The sequence below is a fragment of the Salmo salar genome, chromosome ssa26 (genome assembly GCF_905237065.1).
Source record: "Salmo salar chromosome ssa26, Ssal_v3.1, whole genome shotgun sequence".
Taxonomy (NCBI): domain Eukaryota; kingdom Metazoa; phylum Chordata; class Actinopteri; order Salmoniformes; family Salmonidae; genus Salmo; species Salmo salar.
Window position 1 is genome coordinate 7,690,396 of NC_059467.1, and position 25,169 is coordinate 7,715,564.

A 25,169-nucleotide genomic window follows, 5' to 3' on the forward strand; every position below is an offset into this window, starting at 1 on the left:
CACAGTACATAGAAATGCCTGTGACTGGCCTTGCATGGGTAGATACAGTATCGTTGTGCTCCTGTGTCCGAGATAAGGAGTGCTGAGACTGTACTCTCTGCTCCTCTCTCTGCTCTTTCAGCTCAGTTCAATCTCCCTCCAGACTTTCTCCATTTATTACTGTCTCTAATGGGGGATCCATCATCACAGCTTCATTTAGATAGCAGGCCAGACGCAGGCTCCAACTAGCTTTCTGTTTAGCGAAAACAACATTGTGTCCTACTTTAATTAGAGAGCTGTACTCCCCCGTCTCATGAGCCCACACACTCGCATGCACATATGTAAGTACACATGCAGAGACGGACACACATTCCCTACTTAAGTGATAATGCCAGAGAAGGTATTTGGAGGATGTATTGGCACGGGTTTTGTTAGGCCTGAGACGAAGTCAGGCTAATAATGCGCGATTTCGCATGGCATATAAAATGTGCTCTGTCGTCAGGACACTGTTGATCAGAGGAGCTAACCAACAACACAGCTTACACAATCACTTCAAACGGAAGCTGGAAAGACTGCAAACTAGCTTCATTTCATTTAGTCTTAACTGTTTTCTATAGACATTTCATTATATATTTCCACAAAAATTACACCAGCTGATTTATGATTTCAACTGGCTGAGAAAAGCTGTCTGCCTGTCTGTCTCGTCCCGACACATTCATTACTATGGGACAACTGGAGATCACAATTATTTTTCCGCTGTTGAAAACCAAATGCTAGTCTAAAAGAAATGGGAGATAATGTCTAGATGCTTTTTATAGTGGAGATCAAGTTTATAAATTGCGTGGCTGGGCTGATGAGACAGTGGATTGCGCAGTGAGATGGAACAGAGTAAATAAGCATTTCAACGTCATAGCTTTAGCTGGTGGTAACTTGTGAAATAGACACCGGCTGGAACCAGTCAGCATTCAGAATTAGACCCACCCGTCGTATAAATATACATAGAACCACTTGGAGCCAACCATGTCTGCATTCATGTGCGCACATCAGGGTTGGGGTCAATTCTGCATTTCTGAATGTAATTTAATTCAAACAATACATTTGGAAGCAGGAAGCAGAATGACATTTATATTGAAGGAATGCATGCACGCACACACACACACACGCGCACACACACACACACACACACACACACACACACACACACACACACACACACACACACACACACACACACACACACACTGTTAATCATCCACTCATTGGAATCAGGTTACTCAGTAATGCATAGGTAACCCAGTCTCTGTGTTAAAAGAGAAAGAAAAAGAGCGAAAGACAATAAGAGCTCCGACCAACTCCTGTCTTTTGTCACAGAGGCTTAACCATGTGCAAGGTGACACCACTCCCCCTTTCTCTAGTTCTCCTTTCAGCCTCTCGCCCCCTTTTCTGCACATTTTCTGTTATCGAGTTGGACTACTTTCATGAGCACACAGAGAGAGAGAGACCGAGAGAAACAGAGACACAGAGAGATCCGCAGAAGAAAAGGAGGATTAGGGAGAGGAAGATAAGGGAGGGGCTTATTGAAAGTGTGGCTGTGCACAACAACGCGGACTTGCCACTACCCGCTTGGCAGACACTTAACACACGGAGAGGGGAGCAAACGATTGGAGCTTACTCACACGCAGGTAGGAAGAAAGTGCAAAGGTCATAGCTTGTTATTATCAACTGTGTGGGTCTGTGTTTGTCCGCTTGTGTGTGTGTAGGTCGGCTTTGTTTTCACTGTCAGCTGTCAAATGTTCTTGTCAGACCTACAAGCACGTCTTACAGATGGAAAGGTGAGAGAGAGACAGAACAAGAGATTGTGTTTGTGTGTGAGGGAGAGGGGGACAGAACGAGTGGTGTGTTCCTGTGTGAACAGGAGTGGGAGGTGAGCAGCACTCCCCTGTTCTCTCCTTCCATCCCCCCTTGAGTGAATAGAGCATTTGTGCTGTCATTGTATTACTTCTGTCCCATTATTTTCTTCTGTCCCTCTCATCCTATAGTATCTCTATCTGTTGTGGTTTACCTACAGAATGTTCTGTTTCTATGTTTGTGTCCAGCAGCTCTATATTTTCTGAGATCTTTTCTCATAATTGTTTTCCTCAAGGTACTATCTCCTAAAGGTTTTCCCCAGGAATTTGACCTTTGTGTTACTATCTTGGATGTCCTTCTCTAGACTGTGTGTGTGTGTGTGTGTATTCTGTTCTGTTTTCCTTCTTTGTTGTATGTTGTTATTGAGTCATCCAGTGTGGATGTTTTAGCGAGTGAGCCGTCAGAGGTGACAGTATGTTAGAACAACAAAGTAGGGAAAATGGGACAAGGTAACTATCTCTGCTGTTATTGTTATTCCTGCAGGCCATTGAAGGATACTCAGCTTAATCTGTTGTAGCGTCACTCTGTACAGGGGGCTGGAGGCGACGTGTGTGTGCCTGTGTGTACGCCTGAGCGTGTGCGTGAATATCAGCGTGTGCCTGCGTCCGTGTGTGTTTATGCATAACCAGGCGAATTATTGAGTGTAAACTGAGGTGAGATTAGTTCGTTGGTGACCTAGCGTAACCTCTAGCTTTATTGTTTCTCCTTCCCCTGTGTCTCTGTGACAGCTGGGGTTTAGCTCAGAAAACAATCCTCCATACTGTCAACAAACGTTATACGATTATGACATTGACCTATTATTCAAACTAGAATTTAATGATCTTAGCCAGGATTTGCCTTACTCTTTACTATGGCTATGATTGCACACTCCCTGTGTGTCTGTGTGTCTGTCTGTGTGAGAGAGAGTCCGCGCATGCGTGCCTAAAGATTAACAGATTTTCACACAGTTCAGCAAAAGCCAAATACACCGTACACACTGCTGAATCACCTTTTTTTTCCATTAGGAGAGGAGTTTCTTGAATGTTTTCAAACCATATTCTGAAAGTCTGTTTTTCTGGGCCTCTGTGATGGATGCCGATGATCTATGATATATAAGGGATAGCTAACAGATAGGTAATAAGTCAAAGATCATAGATATTTGTCCAGAAACCGTTATTTTGCTTCTTGCTCTCTCTCATGCAGCTGCAGAGCTATAGTTACATTTAAACAACACACTTTCTCTTCTTTAGGCCCTTAGTAACCTGAAACCCATTCCCACTTAGAATTCCTAGACTAAACTCCTCCATAGATGTATCTCTTTCTCCCAGGAATGATATCCTAGTCTGCCCTCAAGCATGTAATTCCCTCATGCCATGTGTTTCTAGTACTACATGTGCTTTCTATTCCTCTGTTTGTTTGTTTGTTTGTTTGTTTGTTTGTTTGTTTGTTTGTTTGTTTGTTTGTATGTATGTATGTATGTATGTATGTATGTATGTATGTATGTATGTATGTATGTATGTATGTATGTATGTACAGTTGAAGTCGGAAGTTTACATACACCTTAACCAATTACATTCCTGACCTTTAATCCTAGTAAAAATGCCCTGTCTTAGGTCAGTTAGGATCACCACTTTATTTTAAGAATGTGAAATGTCAGCATAATAGTAGAGAGAAGGATTTATTTCAGCTTTTATTTCTTTCATCACCTTCCCAGTAGGTCAGAAGTTTACATACACTCAATTAGTATTTGGATAATTTAAATTGATTATCTTGGGTCAAATGTTTCAGGTAGCCTTCCACAAGCTTCCCACAATAAGTTGGGTGAATTTTGTCCCATTCCTCCTGACTGGTGTAACTGAGTCAGGTTTGTAGGCCTCCTTGCTCGCATATGCTTTTTCAGTTCTGCCACAAATGTTCTATAGGATTGAGGTCAGGGCTTTGTGATGGCCACTCCAATACCTTGACTTTGTTGTCCTTAAGCCATTTTGCCACAATGTTGGAAGTATGCTTGGGGTATTGTTCATTTGGGAGACCCATTTGCGACCAAGCTTTATCTTCCTGACTGATGTCTTGAGATTTTGTTTCAATATATCCACATCATTTTCCTCTTCCCTCATGATGCCATCTATTTTGTGAAATGCACCAGTCCCTCCTGCAGGAAAGCACCCCCACAACATGATGCTGCCACCCCCGTGCTTCACGGTTGGGATGGTGTTCTTCGGCTTGCAAGCCTCCCCCTTTTTCCTCCAAACATAACAATGGTCATTATGGCCAAACAGTTGTATTTTTGTTTCATCAATTTTATTTTCTATGGTGGAGGGTTAATGCAATATTTGTTTTAGCGGTATCCACAATTTTTTCAAAGTTAGGGTGGAAGAGGACAGAGTAAGTTTCCTGGGGTTTGGAAGGTGTGGTGTGCGCGATGGCTTCTCAGCCTAGCGCAGAGGAGACGCTGTCGATACGGCATGGATTCAAGTGTGTTCCTGAGAATGGAGTTAAGGTGGAGGAGGTTCTGCTCGCGGTCGGTGAACAGGTAGGAGCTGAATTTATACATTCTGCTTCTAGAATGAACAAAGCTGTGGTTGTGTTCATGAAAAGAGCAAATATGGTTGGTAGGCTAATTGCTAGTGGAATATTTGTAAGGGGTGTGTTGGTGCCAATTTCACCTCTCTCTACCCCTTCGACAAGAGTGGTAGTTGCAAATTTGCCTCCGTTTATTACGGATGATCAAATCAGAAAAGAGCTGGGTCGTTTTGGTAAGTTTGCTAGCGGTTTTCGTGTACTGTCGGCAGGTTTTCAGGCAGATGCTGTTAAGCATGTTGTTTCGTTCCGGAGGCAAGTGTTTATGTTTCTGAATAACAATGAGCAACACCTAAATGTGCATTTTAAAGTGAGGCATGGGGAGGGGCTCTATACAGGATTTGCCAGCACAGACAGTCTACGGTGTTTTGAGTGTGGGGATTTGATGCATAAGAGCTTTGCGTGCCCACATACAGGGCGTAGACAAGGTGAGGGTACAAGTGCCAGTGGGGGAAATCGAGGTCAACGTGCAGGGGGTAATGAGATGCAGACAGCAGAGGCTGGGCCTAGTCATGCCAGGGATGGTGGTGTAGATGAGGCTGGGCCTAGTCATGCAAGAGATGGTGGTGTAGATGTGGCTGGGCCTAGTCAGGCTAGAGATGGTGGTGTAGCGGAGGCTGGGTCTAGTCATGCTATGGATGGTGGTATAGCAGAGGCTGGGTCTAGTCAGGCTAGAGATGGTGGGGTAGCGGAGGCTGGGTCTAGTCAGGCTATGGATGGTGGTATAGCAGAGGCTGGGTCTAGTCAGGCTATGGATGGTGGTGTAGCGGAGGCTGGGTCTAGTCAGGCTAGAGATGGTGGGGTAGCGGAGGCTGGGTCTAGTCAGGCTAGAGATGGTGGGGTAGAGGAGGCTGGGTCTAGTCAGGCTAGAGATGGTGGGGTAGCGGAGGCTGGGTCTAGTCAGGCTAGAGATGGTGGGGTAGCGGAGGCTGGGCCTAGTTATGCTATGGAGGGTGGTGTAGATGAGGCTGGGTCTAGTCAGGTTATGCTAGTGGATGAGGAGAGTATAGTAGGGAAGTGTAAGAGACTAGGGTGGGAGGAGGAGGGTGTCAAGTGGAAAAGGAAAACGGGTGTGGTTAAAGGCACCATGGAAACTTTGCCTGTTGCTGTGGGGGATGCCCTGACCAGAGAGGAAGGGCAGGTGGTCAGGATGGGAGATAGAGATGAGGAGGAAAGTGAGTCTGAGGAGTTATTTTTTTCAGACTACTCTTCAATAGGCCTGGAGCTGACAGCCAGTCAAGCAGAGGGGTCAAAGTACACATTGAGAGAACTGACAAGGTTCCTGAATGAGACCAAGGGGAAAAAAGTTAATCTTGAGGCTTTTTTTCTGATCCGAGAAAGTTTGTAAGATCAGTACAACATGCTATGAAAAACGAGGGCCATGGTGTCCTCTCACCCAGGAAATGGTTTAGGTTGAGGAAGTGGGTCACAACAGTGTGTAAGGTTTACCTTCAGACACTTTAGATGTATATTTTCTTTCTGACAATGGGGCTTTTTGAGCTTTGCTATTGGTCTCTTTCTTTGCTGGCTTTTCTCCCACTTCTTATGGAGACTCTTCGGGTAGGCTCGCTCAATATAAATGGCGCCAGAGATGCGGGAAAGAGGAGTGTGTTGGGTGAATATGTACAGCAACAAAAAAGTACAGGTGTTGTTTCTGCAGGAGACACATAGTGATGTGTTGAATGAAGTCGATTGGGGGCTCTGGTGGAAAGGGGCAAGTGTGTTGAGCCATGGGACAAATTTTAGTGCAGGGGTGGCAGTCTTTTTTTCACCGGGTCTGTCTGTAAAAATTTGCTCCTCAAAGGTGTGTAGGGGTAGGCTGCTTGTTGTTAAAGCAGAAATTAACAACATGGGTTATGTCTTTATAAATGTGTATGCGCCTAATACAGGGAGAGAGAGGGGGGTTCTATTTGGGAGTCTTAGACAGGAACTCTCACAGTTAGCACATGAGGAGAGGCTGGTGGTCGGAGGGGACTGGAACTGTACAATGGATTTTACGAAAGACAGAAATGGGGAAGAGCGTCATTCAGTGTCAGTGGGAGTGTTAATGGACATCATTAATCAGTTCGACCTAGTGGATGTTTGGAGAACTAAACATCCCAACACAAGACAGTATACATGGGTGAAGGTTTTTGGGTCAAGGGTGAGTGCAGCCCGACTTGATCGGTTTTACATGTCTAGGAATCGGAGCAATAGGCTGTTGGACGTTACCATTCTCCCGGTGGGGTTTTCGGATCACCACATAACCATGGCTCGGCTGTCTATTTCACCAGGGCCCCGGCAGGCATCCTATTGAAAGTTCAATGTAAGGCTCTTACAAGATGCCACTTTTTGCTCAGGTTACCAGACCTTTTGGGAAAGGTGGGGGCAGCGAAGAGAGGAGTATGAGTCTCTGAGTCAATGGTGGGATGTGGGGAAAGTCCAAATTCGGGTTTTCTGTCAACAGTACACAGCTCTCTCATCCTCAGAGGCTAGGAGAGTATTGGGGGAACTAGAGCATTGTATTAGTGAGATGGAGGTAGAGATGGTGGGGCAAGGCAATGTAGGCCTTCAGGCTAATTTAGCTGAATTACGTAAGGACCTGGGTAGTTTTTTCCAGATTAAAGCAAAGGGAGCACTTGTAAGAGCTAGGTTCTCCATGCTCAAGGAGATGGATGCTCCCAGCTCCTTCTTCTTTGGTTTGGAAAGACAGAGCGGTGAAGCCAAGGGTGTGCATTGTCTACGGCTGTCTGATGGGCGGGTGACCTCTGTGGTGGGGGAGATGTGGGAGTGGACTGTGGAGTTTTATACTGAGTTGTATAGGGCAGAAGTGTGTGATCCTATGTGTGCTCAGGTCTTGTTTGCAGAACTCCCTAAGCTCTCTCTGGCACAGAGGGATGAAATGGACATTCCTCTGTTGTCCCATGAACTGGCAGAGGCCGTAACCCAGATGTCCCCCAGTCGTGCACCGGGGGTCGATGGACTCCCAGTGGAGTTTTATAAAAAATTCAGGGGAATAATTGGACAGGACTTATTTTGCCTGAAGGTGTACGAGGAAGCTTCTTCAGCTAAGGTGAACTGTGGCAAGAGCAAAGCTCTGTTATGTGGGGCATGGGGGGATAGGTCCCTTCTGCTTCCAGGGGGTTTGCAGTGGGGTTGTGAATGGCTTAAAGTGATGGGGGTGTACCTGGGCTCGGAGAAGTGGGTCAGGAAGAACTGGGAGGGGCTGTCACAGGCAGTGGTGTCAAGACTGGCCAGGTGGAGGTGGCTCCTGTCCCAAGTGTCATATAGAGGGAGGGTGCTGATAATCAACAACCTGGTGGCATCTTCCCTGTGGCATAAACTGGCTGTCCTCAACCCTCGCAGACCTGCAACGCAAGCTGGTGGACTTTTTCTGGTCAGGCCATCACTGGCAGAGGGCGGCAGTGTTGTACATGACTGTCCACGAAGGAGGACAGGGCCTGGTGGAACTGGAGAGCAGGATGGCTGCTTTCCGGCTAAAGGCGGTGCAGAGACTGCTGTACCATACTGATGTTGGCTGGAGGGAACCAGCATGCGCGCTACTGAGGAGAGCTGGGGGATTAGGGTTGGACCGGCAGCTGTTCCTCAATGAAGCTGGAGAGGCTGAGTACAGCAGGTCTCTCAGATTTTTACTCTGCAGTGCTGATGGCCTGGCAGCTGCTAAGGCCACACGAGAAGGGGGTGTGGGAGGAGCCTATCTTCAACATCCCAGCCATCCCTTTGAGATTGGTTCAGTCGGCCACCCTGCAGAGGCAACTGATGGCAGCAGGTTTACAAAGACTGGGTGACCTGAGACTGCTGGGAGAGGAGGGGTGGAAAACCCCGGAAGTCTTGGCACAACAAACAGGAATAACGTCTCTTAAGCTGCTGGAGAGATTCCTGGAGGAGGTCCAGGAGGCACTGTCTGAGCCGGTAAGGGGGTTGTTTGACCTGCCAAAGGGGGAGGGGCCACCAATGTTTCCGCCACTGCAGGTGACGGCAGAGACTGGAGACTGACAAGGGGGTCTGGAGGACTTGTTAGATTTTAACACTCCGAGCCTGGGGAAGTTTGAAGGGGTGGGAGATAAAGCCCTCTACAACCTCTGTGTTAAGTTTAGGAACATTAGGAGCCTAACAGGAGTGAAGACACATCAGTGGCAGGGGATAGGTGTGGCGGAGAGTGTGGTGAGTGTTAGATGGAGGGGGCTCTACAACAAAAGAGGTCAGGGGACCTCCAGTGGAGGGTTCTTCATGGAGCCTTGGCCACTAACATCTGGTTGGCACAGGTTGAACCGGGAATCGGGCAGGGGAGTCCTTTCTGTGTAATGAAAGAAACTGTGATTCATGTGTTTTCTGTGTGCACCAGGTTAATGCCATTAATGTCTCTGTTGGAATGTCTGTGTGAGAGGTTGGGGGTGGTGTTTACTGTTGGGATGTTTATAATGGGATACAGGTATTCGATTAAAGAGAAGGCCATATGTGTTTTGTTGAATTTTCTGTTTGCTCAGGCGAAGTTGGCTATTTGGCTAACAAGGAGGAACAGGGTCAAAGGTGGGGGGATAACAGACCCTTTACTATTATTTAATGGGATGGTCTCTGCGTGCCTTAGGGAAGAATTTGAATACTATAGAATGATAAAAAGTGTGGAGATGTTTCAGGAGATATGGTGTGTTGGGGGGGGCTGTCTGTATAGCTGGGGAAGATGTTTTGGATATACGGTTGTAGAAGTGGGTATTGTTTTTGGGTATTGTGATGTTGGTTTGTATCATGTGGTAGATGGAAAGGTGAGTATGGTACATGTATGCAGTACAGGATATATTTTAAATGAAATGAGAAAGTTTGAGTTAAAGAAAGAAAAGTATATCTCTCTCTCTCTCTCTCATATATTCATTCATACATACATAGAGAATCTTCCTTATACAGTGCATTCGAAAAGTATTCAGACCCCTTGACTTTTCCCACATTGTTATGTTAGTCTTATTTTAAAATAGATTAATTTGTTTTTTTTCCCTCATCAATATACACAAAATACCCCAAATGTATTAAAAATCAAAAACTGAAATATCACATTAACATAAGTATTTAGACCCTTTATTCAGTAATTTGTTGAAGCACCTTTGGCAGTGATTACAGCATATTCTTCTTGGCACACCTGTATTTGAGGAGTCCCATTCTTCTCTGCAGATCTTCTCAAGCTCTGTCAGGTTGGATGGGGAGCGTCGCTGCACAGCTGTTTTCAGGTCTCTCCAGAGATGTTAGGTCGGGTTCAAGTCCAGGCTCTGGCTGGGCCACTCAATGACATTCAGAGACTTGTCCCAAAGCCACTCCTGCATTGTCTGAGGTCCTGAGCACTCTGGAACAGGTTTCTCTGTACTTTGCTCCGTTCATCTTTCCCTCGACCCTGACTAGTCTCCCATTTCCTGCCGCTGAAAAACATCCCCATAGCATGATGCTGCCAACCACTATGCTTTATTGTAGGGATGGTGCCAGGTTTCCTCCAGACGTGACGCTTGGCATTCAGCCCAAAGAGTTCAATCTTGGTTTCATCAGACCAAGGCCTTTCTCCCCCGATTGCTCAGTTTAGCCGGGCGGCCAGCTCTAGGAAGACTCTTGGTGGTTCCATACTTCCGTTTTAAGAATGATGGAGGCCACTGCTCTTCAATGCTGCAGACATTTTTTGTTACCGTTCCCCAGACTGTGCCTCGACACAATCCTGTCTCGAAGCTCTACAGACAATTCTTTCGACCTCATTGCTTAGTATTTGCTCCTTAATGCACTGTCAACTGTCAGACCTTATATAGACAGTTGTGTGCCTTTCCAAATCATGTCTAATCAATTCCATTTACCACAGTTGGACTTCAATCAAGTTGTAGAAACATCTCAAGGATGATCAATAAAAACAGGATGCACCTGAGCTCAATTTCAAGTCTCATAGCGAAGGGTCTGAATACTTATGTAAATATTTATTTTTATTTTTTTTAATAACTTTGCAAAAATGACTAAACCTGTTTTCGCGTTGTCATTATGAGGTATTGTGTGTAGGTTGATCAGGAAAATGTTGTATTTAATCAATTTTAGAATAAGGCTGTAACGTAACAAAAATTTTCAAAAGTCAAGGGGTGTGAATACTTTCCAAATGAACTCTATTATATGTACATATATATATTTATTTTCCTGTCTCTGACATTGCTCGTTCTGATATTTCGTAATTTTTCTCAATTATTAGTGTATTTTTTAAATGTTGTATTATTATTGCTAGGTATTACTGCACTGTTGGAGTTAAAAACACAAGCATTTCACTGCACCTGCGATATCATCTGCAAATCAATCAACTTTGATTTGATTTGCTTCTCTTATGATAGCAGTCAGAGCTGCAGCAGATGAGATATGAGCAGCAGAGTCTAACTGTCTAAATGGTAGTTTCATGTGAAAACTCCCTGCTGTTACTGTGAAGTGTGTGAACCATCATGTGAGCACAGATTATTGACCGGGGTGATAATTGGCTTTCTTACCCTGCTCTGAGAAAAATGCAGAAGAGAGAAATGAGTGTGTGAGTGTGTGTGTGTGCTGCATCTCTCTGTCATCTCCCTGACACACGCCTGACCAGACTCCATTACCGTATATTGCCCCAAGCGACATAAAGGCTGATTTGAAATGAACAGAAGTGATCTAGGGAGGCTGCAACAACAATACATGAGGACACACACACACAGTCAGCCAACCAAACACTAACACACACATTCACACACATGCTGGTGGTTGTTCACCCGCCTGAAATTGCTAATAACCCATCCACAACCACCCGACTATATGTGATAAAAGTGAAAATCGGAGGCCCGCACCTGATCCTAGGCTACAGTCAGGGAAGGCGGAATGATTTTTTAACAGGGGGTGCAGGATTGTTTTTTTGTCTAATTTAAATATGTTTCTGCTTAGAATTTCTGACATTTTGGTAGGCTATTTGATAGTCAACTTGACTATATTTAGATACGTGCAGCTTTGCTTCTGTCATTATATGTTGCCATAAAAGACTAAATAAACTCTTGCTCACCAGAATGTTTATTTAAAAAATATATATATTTAACCTTTATTTAATGAGGCAAGTCAGTTTTAAGAACAAATTCTTATTTGCAATGATGATGCTGAGCCAATTGTGCGCCACCCTATGGGACTCCCGATCATGGCCGGATGTGATACAGCCCGGGAACGAAGGGTTGGAGAGGGGAATTTAACCCCAGTCTTCGGTGGATAGAGGTGTGGCGTTTCTAAGCTGTGTCCGTTATTGCTAGACCACAGGCTCTACACGACTTGCATTCATTTTAATGAGGTAAACTCAGCAAAAAAAGAAACGTCCCTTTTTCAGGACCCTGTCTTCAAAGATAATTCGTAAAAATCCAAATAACTTCACAGATCTTCATTGTAAATGGTTTCCCATGCTTGTTCAATGAACCATAAACAATTAATGAACATGCACCTGTGGAACGGTCGTTAAGACACTAAAAGCTTACAGACGGTAGGCAATTAAGGTCACAGTTGTGAAAACTTATGACAGTAAAGAGGCCTTTCTAATGACTCTGAAAAACACCAAAAGAAAGATGATCCAGGGTCCCTGCTCATCGCATGAATGTGCCTTAGGCGTGCTGCAAGGAGGCATGAGGACTGCAGATGTGGCCAGGGCAATAAATGGCAATGTCCGTACCGTGAGACGCTTAAGACAGGACATCAGGGAGACAGGACGGACAGCTGATCGTCCTCGCAGTGGCAGACCACATGTAACAACACCTGCACAGGATCGGTACATCCAAACATCACACCTGCGGGACAGGTACAGGATGGCAACAAAAACTGCCCTAGATACACCAGGAACGCACAATCCCTCCATCAGTGCTCAGACTGTCTGCAATAGGCTGAGAGAGGCTGGACTGAGGGCTTGTAGGCCTGTTGTAAGGCAGGTCCTCACCAGACATCACCGGCAACAACGTTGCCTATGGACACAAACCCATTGTCGCTGGACTAGACAGCACTGGCAAAAAGTGCTCTTCCACTGACGAGTCACGGTTTTGTCTCACGAGGGGTGATGGTCGGATTCGCGTTTATCGTTGAAGGAATGAGCGTTACACCGAGGCCTGTACTTTGGAGCAGGATCGATTTGGAAGTGGAGGGTCCGTCATGGTCTGCGGAGGTCTGTCACAGCATCATCGGACTGAGCTTGTTGTCATTGCAGGCAATCTCAACGCTGTGCGTTACAGGGAAGACATCCTCCTCCCTCATGTGGTACCCTTCCTACAGGCTCATCCTGACATGACCCTCCAGCATGACAATGCCACCAGCCATACTGCTCGTTCTGTGCGTGATTTCCTGCAAGACAGGAATGTCAATGTTCTGCCATGGCCAGTAAAGAGCCCGGATCTCAATCCCATTGAGCACGTCTGGGACCTGTTGGACCGGAAGGCGAGGGCTAGGGCCATTCCCCCTAGAAATGTCAGTGAACTTGCAGGTGCCTTGGTGGAAGAGTGGGGTAACATCTCACAGCAAGAACTGGTAAATCTGGTGCAGTCCATGAGGAGGAGATGCACTGCGGTACTTAATGCAGCTGGTGGCCACACCAGATACTGACTGTTACTTTTGACCCCCCCCCCCCACCCCCCTTCCCTTTGTTCAGGGACACATTATTACATTTCTGTTAGTCACATGTCTGTGGAGTTTATGTCTCAGTTGTTGAATCTTGTTATGTTAAAACAAATATTTACACATGTTAAGTTTGCTGAAAATAAACGCAGTTGACAGTGAGAGGATGTTTCTTTTTTTTGCTGAGTTTATATGTTGGTTGTTTATTTGAGTTCATTTCAATTAACCCCAGAATAATTTCTTACAGTGTGGTTGAGTGGGTGAAATTCCAATGAAATGTACCATTTTACTGCCCACCTGTTTCTCATCTGCCTTAGTAAAGCATTGAAAAAAGAAAGGTGGAATTCCACAACAAATATTCTCCTTAGGCCCATGTCATCAATCAATATTTAAGCTATACACCATTGATTGTATAAGAAACAGTTTTTGTATTTTGATGTTGCCTTTTATGTGCACTAAAACCCCTTAAAAACACCCATATTAATGTTGAAGAACCACTTTGGGTGTTTCAGAGTACTTCATTTCTGTTTAAAACACATTCTGTGCATTAAAACACTTGCACACTCCAAACTCCAGATCTCAGCTTAGTTTTCATGGTTTCATTACACAATCATGGTGTTTTGAGACTTTCTACTTTTGCAGTGTAGTTGACATTGCTAAAGTTCTCTGTCATCTCTGCTTCCTTCGTGGAGCAAAGACGTTTAGGGACCGGGGAGAAAATACAATGACAAAAAAAGGGTCATATTTTCAGTGCAAAGTATTTTTGTTTATGCTTATAAAGATAACATCTCTACAGATGGTCCCTAACTGCACATTCGCATTCACTCAAGATGCTGAAAAAATCATATTACTCCACTCCTGTTCCCAAGTCAAAATGTACATTTGGGTGTATCAATCAGCCAGGTCACCTGTGATACAAGTCAGTATTCGACGTCCATCCATGTCTGAGGATGTCTGCCGATGACGTGTAAACTGTCCACAAGGGGCAACAGTGAAATTGCGTTCAAGTAGGTTTTGTTACAGGAACGTCTTTCCAAAACATACATTTTATGGCCCGTCCCTACTCTTTATTTTCAATTCTCCATTTATCAGCTTTTCTGTTATTGATTTCAACTCTGACATAGCCCTTTTTGCCTCAGTGGTCGACATTAAACTTTTTCTGCCTGTTCCCAAAAGCTTTAGGGGATTGCCTTGTAGGCTATTTGGCAGGTGTAAAGTTAAGCCCTAAAGCTTAGGTTTATGCACTAATGCCAGATGCAAACCTCAATGTGTCCTATAGGCCTAGATATAAACTGCACAAGAATTATACATTTATACAGTGGCTTGCACAAGTATTCACCCCCCTTGGCATTTTTCCTATTTTGTTGCCTTACAACCTGGAATTAAAATATATTTTTTTGGGGGGGGGGGGTGTATCATTTGATTTACACAACATGCCAACCACTTTGACGATGCAAAATGTAAATGTAAAAATGTAAATGTAAAAATGTAAAATGTCACGTCTGTGGAGTTTATGTCTCAGTTGTTGAATGTAAAATGTAAATGTAAAAATGTAAAATATTTTTTTATTTTGAAACAAACAAGAAATAAATGAAAATTTGAACGTGCATAAATATTCACCCCCCTCAAAGTCAATACTTTGTAGAGCCACCTTTTGCAGCAATTACAGCTTCAAGTCTCTTGGGGTATGTCTCTATAAGCTTGGCACATCTAGCCACTGGGATTTTTTTCCCATTCTTCAAGGAAAAACTGCTCCAGCTCCTTCAAGTTGGATGGGTTCCGCTGGTGTACAGCAATCTTTAAGTCATACCACAGATTCTCAATTGGATTGAGGTCTGGGCTTTGACTGGGCCATTCCAAGACATTGAAATGTTTCCCCTTAAACCACTCGAGTGTTGCTTTAGCAGTATGCTTAGGGTCATTGTCCTGCTGGAAGGTGAACCGTCCCAGTCTCAAATCTCTGGAACACTGAAACAGGTTTTCCTCAAGAATTTCCCTGTATTTAGCGCCATCCATCATTCCTTCAATTCTGACCAGTTTCCCAGTCCCTGCCGATGGAAAAACATCCCCACAGCATGATGCTGCCACCACCATTCTTCACTAAAGGCCTTTACACAGAGACACAATGGCTTCAGCTCTTAATTGCATTATTATATGTTCCTCAGAAGCCATGTTTGATTGACAGCCATGCTTAGAAATACAGGAACAGGCAGGTTTCCCTTGGCACCATTAACTATGCTCCACAATAATGTGGAATGGAAAACTTTGGCTGTTTTGTAACACATTAAGAATTTCCACTTTGGGAGACAATGAAGGAAGTGTATTCTGTTATGTTCTGTTTAGTTTCCATTCTATTTCCAACCAAATCTGATGGTCTGACTGCAGTATTCGACTTTTGTCCATAAGCATAGACATTTTGACTGTAAAGTTTAGGCATTCATTCAAAATGGTTAAGGTAAGGGTTAAGGTTTGGGGTAGGGTTTAAACCAGGGGTTGGAACCGGTTCAGGGAATAGAGCAGAAAACTGTAAAAGAACACTTTTTCAAGGAACAGAATGGAAACCGGTAACGGGAGTGATCTATGCTGTTCCGGAACGGAATCCTTGTTTTAAAAGCATGGGAACTTGGTAATAACATTATTTTATGTTCTAGGCAAGAGGGAGGGAGAGGGAGAGAGGGAGGGAGGGAGGGAGGGAGGGAGAGAGAGAGAAAGAGATACGAAATATGACCTCAGTGTTGAGGTTTACAACTGTGGTGTAAATCATTTCAGAATGGGTTTATTTTCAGCACTTACACACACACACACACAGAAAAGAGAAAACATTTGATGAAAGATTAAAAAGCAGATGTCTTACAGTATTTATCACTCAATGCAGCCATGATTTTCTGTAAAAAATCCCCTTCCTGATCTCACCTTGACCAGGTGTTCTAGCTCCAGGGCCTAACCTCAATATTGGGTGGATCACACTTACTATTACCGTACTTTAGCAGGCAAAGAGCAGTAACTGTGCTTAAAAAAGCACAGCAAGGAAATGTATGAGGTATTAGACATGAATGTATTTTGATGTTATAGTTGAATCAACTGTAGATTTGAGGTGATTGCTAAACTATCCTTTTAAGGCAGGGGTGGCCAACCCCCGTCCTGAAGAGGGGCTCGTTGAGGTGGCTGAATCGGTTGAACACCTCTCTCCTTTCTCTTCTGTATCTGCAGGCCTTGGCTCTCTTTCCCTATCCAATGTACAAAGTCTCTCAACAGCCGTCACTTACTCTGACTGTGACCCAGCAATGGCTTTGGTTGTTGTGTTATTAATGTTACTAATATCATTTTCTATTGAATTATACGTTTGGTTAATAGACTGCACATGTTGAAGTTTCTCTCCAGTATATTGTGGTATTGTTGCTTGTCTCTCTCTCTCTCTCTCTCTCTCTCTCTCTCTCTCTCTCTTCTCAGCAGTGCTCTTTGTCCTTGTTGTTTTAGAGTCTGCTAGCTATAAGTGGGAAGTGTCAAGATGATAGTTGAACAGGGTGACGAGAATCCATTGGAATGAGAGCCCTTGAGCAAACACACACACACCTCGAGCAACCAAGCTAAGCATCTGTGTTTTTGTTAAGTAAAGTCGCACACTGAAGGGCAGGATGTTCATTTGACAGTCTTGAGTGTGTTGCCGTGTCAAGTAGATAAAAACCACAGGTTAGCGTTTTTTGTCATGAATCTTATGCTGGAGTGAGCTCTGCAGAGTGGTCGCTAGCTGATAGTCATAAAATCAGATTTTAAACCTTAACCACACCGTAAACATTAATGCCTAACCCTAACCTTAAATTAAGACCAAAAATCAAATTTTTGTTTTCATGAATTTTTACAATATTGCTAATTTTGACTTTGCAGCTTACCCATTTAGCGGAAATTGCACAGTTCTGCCTCCAGGACAAGACTCATCCCAATAAATGTCAACCTGCATAAAAACCTGGGTCAAGTAGCGAATTCAATTTAATCTCACCCCTATACTGTCCACCCATCCCACTTTCTCCTCCCTCTCCTCTCTCGCTCACCAGAGTTTTCACAACAACAAAGCAAAGGCCAGACACTTCTTTTCATAAACTCCCAAATATTTTTTTACTTCTCTTTTTTCATTGGCAGCTACATCCGATCTTGTTTCCTTCAGGCCTGCATCTAATTAAGGTGAAAAGTGATTAATTAAGCTCATCATAAAACAAAGAGAGGACCTGGAACTCTTATAGCCCTTATAGATAGAGGGAGGTAGAGAGAGAGGGAAGGAAATGGAGAAAGAGAATGAGAGAGTCTTCCCGCACTTATTGCCAATTGTGCACAGTACCCTGCTGTGAACCTGGCTGTGAATAAACTGTGTGTGGGTGTGTGTATGTGCGTGAGTGCTTGCTTGCTTGCGTTCACGTGTGTGTGTGCGTGCATGCGTGCGTGTGGGTTTCTGCATTCGTGTGTGTGCTTGTATTTGTGTTGTGAGATTACATATTTTAATTGTGCCCATGACATTTCCGTGTCCTATATTCTGCTTTGCTTAAATATAAACTGCACTGTTATGCCACTAAAACATTTTGTGATAGCATCATACTAACCTTCTATCTCCTCCTCTCTTTCTCCTCATCTCTCCCTCCAGATGAGAGGATGCAGCAGGAAGCAGATGAGCGACTGAGCCCCACCTGAGCCCTGACCCCTGACCCATCACCTCCCACCCCCGCCCCCACCCGGCCGTCCCATCATGCACCTGCCATTTCGAGGTCGTCTGAAGCTGCTAGTGGCATCTCTGACCGCCGTCATCCTGCTCACCTGGCTCTACCTGCTGGCTGGGAACCTGGAGAGTAAGTAGTACCTGCCTGTTGCCATGGTTACATGACTGACCGAAACTACTTTTCCATTGAACTGCAGTAGGAAGGAATGGGAAACATGTATGCATGTACTGTAACGACTTTAAAAACAGATTAAAATGGTATACAGATGCCGTATCTTAATTTGATCATCCTGTTGTTGCAGGAATCTGGAAATGCAAACTTGTAGTGCATTCAAGGTTTAAAATGGCTTCTAAAGTTTGTAATTTCCATTTTAAGATGTCTGACTTGATTTGCCCTAACGGAAATGAACTCAAAATAATGTTTACGACCTCAAATAACAATAACTGTAACTGTAACTACCCTTTGTTTATCAACTTGGATATCGACTTTGCCCCTCGACTTTGCCCCTTTGTGCCTTATGTGGCACAGTCGATGTCATACAGGGCTACGGGCGAGAAGGTTGAGGGTTCGCCGACCACCACAGACAAACTCACTCTCTCTGCCTGTTTCATTACGGCCCTGCTACACTATAGCCATTGCATGTTCGGCACTGCCATCTGCCGTTGAGGAAATGCTTCCTTTGAAATCAATGAAAGCTGCTTCACTGCCCGTGTTGTGCTCGCGATGTGTCACGTCCAATGTCAGCGTCCAAGCTCAAGAAATCAGAGGTTCAATTCTCGATGGCTGACTTCAAACGTTCATTCTATCTTGTGAATTGAAATAATGACAAATGAAGTAGATGTTGGTTGCATATGGCCTCGACTATACACCACCGGTTATTTTAGTCAAGAAGCTACTACTACTACTACTACTACTAGCTAGCTAGCTAGTTACGTTGACTAGCTAGGTTCAAAAGCAGCTTGCGAAATTAGAGGATCATTTTGTACAACCACTAGACAACAATTTAGTGAGTACTTGTGAAAAACTGGACCAAAGCTATTGTACTTACGCATAATCTATGAATGATATGGGGCAGTAGGCAAAATAGAATAAAGACTTTGCTCCTCTCTCAAAACAACGAACTCTGTGTAGCAGGTAAAACTTCACACTGACGTGACACTGATCGCAATGCATACAGTGGAGCTGAAGAGTAACACTACAATCAGAGCCTGCTGCAGACAATGATCAGCTAGGGGGAAATCAGATTTTCCTATAATTATATTTTTCACGAACAAGTTTCAGTGCCAATGCACTCCACAACCAATAAACAAAGCATACGGACTTCGGGCACTTCAATATCATGGTTTGCATTTTCAACACCGCAATAAATAGATGTCAATCTCGACAAACAGAAAATGCATCCCTCCATACCTTCATAGGCCTACCCAGTGTCAAAGGCTTGGCTTGACAATCACCGAATGTCATAAAAAAAAATCTGCGTTTTGTAACAGATGTCTCTTTCCATTAATCAAATGCTGCGCTGCACAGTTTGGATTGATTGATTTGATTGAGTAAAAAAATATACATATACACACAGTACAACGACTTTTTTAAATGATCGGGATTGCACAATAAAGTCAGACTTATTTCCATTGTGGTCCCAATTTTCTTGCATAGATACATATACAATTACATAGATATAGACACATTACAGAGACACAGACAAAAACATGCTCGACCTCTAGATGAGTATGGGGGGGGGCGTTTAAGTACAATTGTAACAAGCTTATTTTGGCTTGGTCTGTAGCTTATTCTTTAGATGTTTGGGGCTTCTGGTGAACCACTGGACTAGCACACTTGCTAGAGTCTTTAGGGTATCTCTATTGCAAGGTTTTCGACCACTTGGTGACAGATTTTCAATGTGCATATTAAAACATTTGCATCGAAACTATATGCGCATTTTCCCATCAGAGTTGTTTCCATCAAATTGACTTGTTGCGTAAAAACGTTGTCTACATAAAAATAACTTTTGTGGTTCAATTCCCGTGTACCAAAAAAACAAAACAAGGTAAATAGGGTTCCATCACATTTTAAACTCTAGGCCTACTGATGGTTTTGTCTCAAATAATATTGCATTGGTATAGCAAATGTGCTCACTCTGGTATTCATCACCATGCACTTTCACCACCCTGTGAAGTTCATCAAAACCTATTTCATCTGTAGCCTAATAAACTGCATGCTTTCCCATGATGCCGTGACAATCTTTATCCAACGCACTTTACTCGCATCAAAATGTTGTAATGGAAACCTGGTTAATATGATGCCAGAATTAGGATGAACTTGCGCATGCCTACAGTAGACTTTTGAAGTAGCACGTATGAAAGGTAAAACATTTTAAAAGTGAATATTTAGGCATTATTGAAGCGTTAGGTTCTAGGTGCACAAGGAAAGGCCACTTGGATTGGAGAGGAAGCAGAGCGTGCGTTAAGCTTTCCTGAATAGCTGGGCCTGCCGAGAGCATACAGTTGTATATGGCCACATTACTATAGGACGACTTGGAAGAATAATTATCTGCAACAGACAGCACATCTCAGTATCAGAAGAAAAAATACAGCCAGGATGGTCTGCTACTGTGCTTTTCTAGACCTTAAAAACTCTCAATAATAGGAATTTATTCCTAATGTTTGGTTTACTCAATGTAGTCTACCAGTCTATCCTGCCCTCTATCCACCATTCATAGTGGCACCAGTGGTAGGTGCACCATTTGTCAAGGTCTGCAATAGGCTAACTGGCTGTCATGCCACACATAAAAGCATTCAAAGCTGCATACATATTTTTACATTCAAAGCTGCATACATTTTTTTACGTTTTGTTACGTTACAGCCATATTCTAAAATTGATTAAATAAAACAAGGTATTTAGCAATCTACACACAATACAGCATAATGACAAAGCAAAAAAAAAAAATCAAATGTATTGAAAACAAAAAACAGAAATACCTTAATTACATAGTATTCAGACCCTTTGCTATGAGACTCGAGATTGAGCTCAGGTGCATCCTGTTTCCATTGATCATCCTTGAGATGTTTTTACAACTTGATTGGAGTCCACCTATGGTAAATGTAAATAGACTAAACATGATTTGGAAAGGCACACACCTGTCTATATAAGGTCCCACTGTTGACAGTGCATGTCAGAGCAAAAACCAAGCCCAGAGGTTGAAGGAATTGTCCGTAGAGCTCCGAGACAGGATTGTGTCGAGGCACAGATCTGGGGAAGGGTACCAAAACATTTCTGCAGCATTGAAGGTCCCCAAGATCACAGTGGCCGCCATCATTCTTAAAGGGAAGAAGTTTGGAACCACCAAGACTCTTCCTAGAGCTGGCCGCCCAGCCAAACTGAGCATTCGGGGTTGAAGGGCCTTGGTCAGGGAGGTGACCAAGAACCCAATGGTCACTCTGACAGACCTCCAGAGTTCCTCTGTGGAGATGGGAGAACCTTCCAGAAGGACAACTACCTCTGCAGCACTCCCCCAATTAGGCCTTTATGGTAGAGTGGCCGGACCGAAACCACTCCTCGGTAAAAGGCACATGACAGTCCGCTTGGAGTTTGCCAAAATGCACCTAAAGACTCAGACCATGTGAAACAATATTCTCTTATCTGATGAAACCAAGATTGAACTCTTTGGCCTGAATGCCAAGCCTCACGTCTGGAGGAAACCTGGCACCATCCCTATGGTGAAGCATGGTGGTGGCAGCATCATGCTGTAGGGATGTTTTTCAGCGGCAGGGACTGGGAGACTAGTCAGCATCGAGACAAAGATGGACGGAGCCAAGTACAGAGAGATCTATGATGAAAACCTACTCCGGAGCGCTCAGGACCTCAGATTGAGGCGAAGGTTCACCTTCCAACAGGACAACAACCCTAAGCACACAGCCAAGACAACGCATGAGTGGCTTTGGGAAAAGTCTCTGAATGTCCTTGAGTGGCCCAGCCAGAGCCCGGACTTGAACCCAATCCAACATCTCTGGAGAGACCTGAAAACAGCTGTGCAGCAACGCTCCCCATCCAACCTGACAGAGCTTGAGAGGATCTGCATAGAACAATGGGAGAAACTCCCCAAAACAGGTGTGCCAGGCTTGTAGTGTCATACCCAAGAAGACTCAAGGCTGTAATCGCTGCCAAAGATGTTTAAACAAAGTACTGAGTAAAGGGTCTGAATACTTATGTAAATGTGATATTTCATGTTTTTTTATGAGCTTTGTCATTATGGGGTATTGTGTGTAGATTGATGAGGGAAAAAAACAATTTAATACATTTTAGCAAAAGGCTGTAATGTAACAAAATGTGGGAAAAAATCAAGCGGTTCTTTCCCGAAGGAACTGTAGGGAGGCGCAGGCAAGCAGATGAGGAAATGTGGCTAGGATAGAATAAATTATATAATAAATCCTGCAAAAGAGCGAATGTAAACCAGGGAAAAAACACCCTACCCTCCCCTGTGCCCAATAAAAAAACAAACCACCCTTCCCAATTTCGATCTGTCCCTAACAATTCACATTTCCTCTTGCTGCAGGATTATAATCCTGCTGTGTGAAACTGGCTCAAATTAAGATACAGCATCTGTACTAACAATCTTGTAGGCTGTTCGAAATTCTGAGATTTCTTTGTCCTAGAATTGCTTCGGTTACTTTCGTGACTTCTGAGAATCAAGCAAGGCTCTTTGGAGAATGTATGTGCTTAAGTGTTCTTAGGCAGTCTGTTTATGATTGTCAGTATCCTGTTGTAAACAAAAACAATAGACCCTGGACATACTGTCATACACTCCTAAATCCAATTAAAGATGCGCACCCTAATTAATAAACGCACACACACAGCACACACACACACACACACACACACACACACACACAACTCTAGAAATGAAAGACTTAATTCAACCCTAATCCTAATTCTCTTGTCCCTCCCCCCTTCCCCCCCTTCTCCAGATGGGCGTTCTCTCCTCCTGTCCCCCTGTCTGTCAGAGACCCCCGAGGCACGGGTTCTAGAGCGGGCAGTTCTAGAGTCGCGGGTGCGCGAGATGGAGGAGGAGAACAGGCAGATCCGCTTGCAGCTCAACCAATTGCAGGGCACGGCTGGCCAGCCCGCCGACGGTGGTAACTACGGCAATGCGGCGTGGGGGGCATCAGCTGACACTGGGCCCGAGGATGTGGAGAACACGGCAGAGGAGAGAGCCAATCACACTGAGTGTCCCCGTTCGCCCACCGTACTGAAGTGTGAGGTGAGCCAGGATCAGAAATTTACTTTAGCGTAGCTCGTTTTTTTTAGCTCTGTTTGTTTAGCTTCACTGTTTGGTCATTGGTTTTAAGTTGGTATGTCAGATCTACTGTCAGTGGTGTTCATGTGTTTTGGATAAACTAACATAGACATAGTTAAATAATATGGCTGTAGGTGCTAAAAGGTAAACATAGGGAATCGATATTCCCAACAGTGTTGATGGCATAGCTTGTGGCTTATTCTGCCCTCTCTCTTCTGTGCAGCTGATCCATGTAGCGTGCGTGTGTGCCGGTCACAACGCCAGCAGAGATGTGGTCACCCTGGTCAAGTCCATCCTGTTCCACAGGTAACACAACAGACCTTCACATACAACTACACCTACTGCTATAGCTACACCTGATATAGCAACAGTAGTTGTTTATTCTACTTGATGAATCCTAATCTAATAAGGCTGATGTCAATTCAAAGACCACTTGTAAAAATTATAATTATTTATTACTTAATTATTGGACTCATGGGAAGTTGTGACTTTAGGGAAGGTCAGGCCCTTCTTAATCAGAGAGATTAAGCACTTGAGTAGCTCTTGGCATATGTATTTCTATCTCTCTCTTTCTCTTCCTCTCTCTCAGGAGAAACCCTCTCCATTTCCACTTCATCACAGACGCAGTAGCCAATCAGATCCTGAGTTCTCTGTTCCAGTCCTGGATGGTTCCGTCTGTACAAGTTAGCTTCTACGACGCAGACGAACTCAAGGTAAATACCCCACCACTTTTACAGTATTTTCTTTTGATGAGCTCTAGCTCAGTGATATGCACCTATGGTCCTCAGGGGCCTGAGTGTCTGCTCTATCTTTTAAATCAGTGTTCAGGAAATAATTTGTCTGCCCTCTGTGAGCAACCATTGACATTAAAGGGGAATTCCACCACTTTCCAAACAATCAGTTGGCAGGAGAAAGAGAAATCCAGTAGACACAGAGACCATCCTTGCTCTCATTCAATTTTCCTTGTTCTACATGCTCTTTACTCCCTCCTTCTCCTCCCTTTCCCTACTCTTACAACAGTGATGCGTCACCTCAGTCCTTCTTTTCCTCTCGCCTCTCCTCTCAGTCAGTATGTGTCCGTGTAAATCAAAAAATTGTGTGTGTGTTTGTGTGTGGTATGTGTGTGTTGCGTGCTTGTTCTGTGGGTGTTTGGGTAGGTGGGTGGGTGGGTGTGTGGGCAGGCAGGTGTGTGCGTCTAGCTTTGGCTCTTTGCTATTGATAAGGGGTTCATAAAGTAACATATTGTTTCTCTACTCACATACCAACCTGCCTCGACCTGCAATATGACTTGGCTCCGTCTCCCCCCCCCATCATCACATTCTCTCTCAGCCTCCACAAGCTTAGAGGGAACAAAAGCTCTTTGTGCTCTCAAATTTCTCAACCTACTCAGTTTTCATTAACTCAGTTCAAACGAAGAAGGAAACACTGCATCTTCTGAGCTGATTATATTTGCAAATGATTCACTTATGCAGATCCCGTTCTGCAGAATCAAGAGGAATTAATAATCAGACATGGTTGCCCAGATTGCATGCCAAAAGTTGTGCAGGTTTCAGTATTCATTGGGTATCCTGGGTATAAAAACAGATTATATTTTTCAAGATTGATGCTATAGAGTAAACAGTAGTAATGTTCCAATTGGTTCACCTCTGGTTTAAAGGGTCTTTTATACTAAAGGGATCTTAGGAAACAAATGGGTGTCTGCGCAAGTTAGCTATTTAAAGGAAGGCGAATACCCTTACACACCTGACAAAGAGCCACAGTGGTGTTGCTTCTAACTACATTATTTTTCATACCTTGCAACTTTATATTCCCTTTTCTTTTGAAATCAAAATTTTTCTGTGAGGTCTAAATTTCTTCAACCTCACTCTTGCTTTCTCTCTCCATCTTCTCCTCTCTTCCAGTCGGAGGTGTCATGGATACCTAACAAGCACTACTCAGGTATCTACGGCCTGATGAAGCTGACCCTAACCAAAGCGCTGCCCTCTGACCTCACAAAGGTCATCGTCCTGGATACGGACATCACCTTCGCCACCGACATCGCTGAGCTCTGGGCCATCTTCAGGAAGTTCACTGGTACGATCTTTGACCTTGATAAACATTTCTGGTTGATTGATTGA

The 25,169-nt window shown here is 44.0% G+C and overlaps 1 protein-coding gene across 5 annotated transcripts in view; it reads left to right on the forward strand.

Annotated features, from left to right (window-relative positions):
- Positions 1-25,169, forward strand: part of LOC106587065 (LARGE xylosyl- and glucuronyltransferase 2) — a 287,326-nt gene that overhangs the window by 250,779 nt on the left and 11,378 nt on the right. For 3 of the 5 annotated variants that reach the window (XM_014174962.2, XM_045708271.1, XM_014174961.2), the window contains 5 exons: positions 17,687-17,888; positions 22,724-23,016; positions 23,276-23,358; positions 23,642-23,765; positions 24,954-25,125. In XM_014174962.2, coding sequence (XP_014030437.1) covers positions 17,789-17,888; positions 22,724-23,016; positions 23,276-23,358; positions 23,642-23,765; positions 24,954-25,125 — 772 coding nt within the window. In that variant the 5' untranslated portion in view covers positions 17,687-17,788. Of the gene's footprint in view, positions 1-1,357; positions 1,662-1,687; positions 1,812-17,686; positions 17,889-22,723; positions 23,017-23,275; positions 23,359-23,641; positions 23,766-24,953; positions 25,126-25,169 lie in introns of those variants that run through there. The other 2 variants (XM_014174963.2, XM_014174964.2) reach the window with 2 other exon arrangements.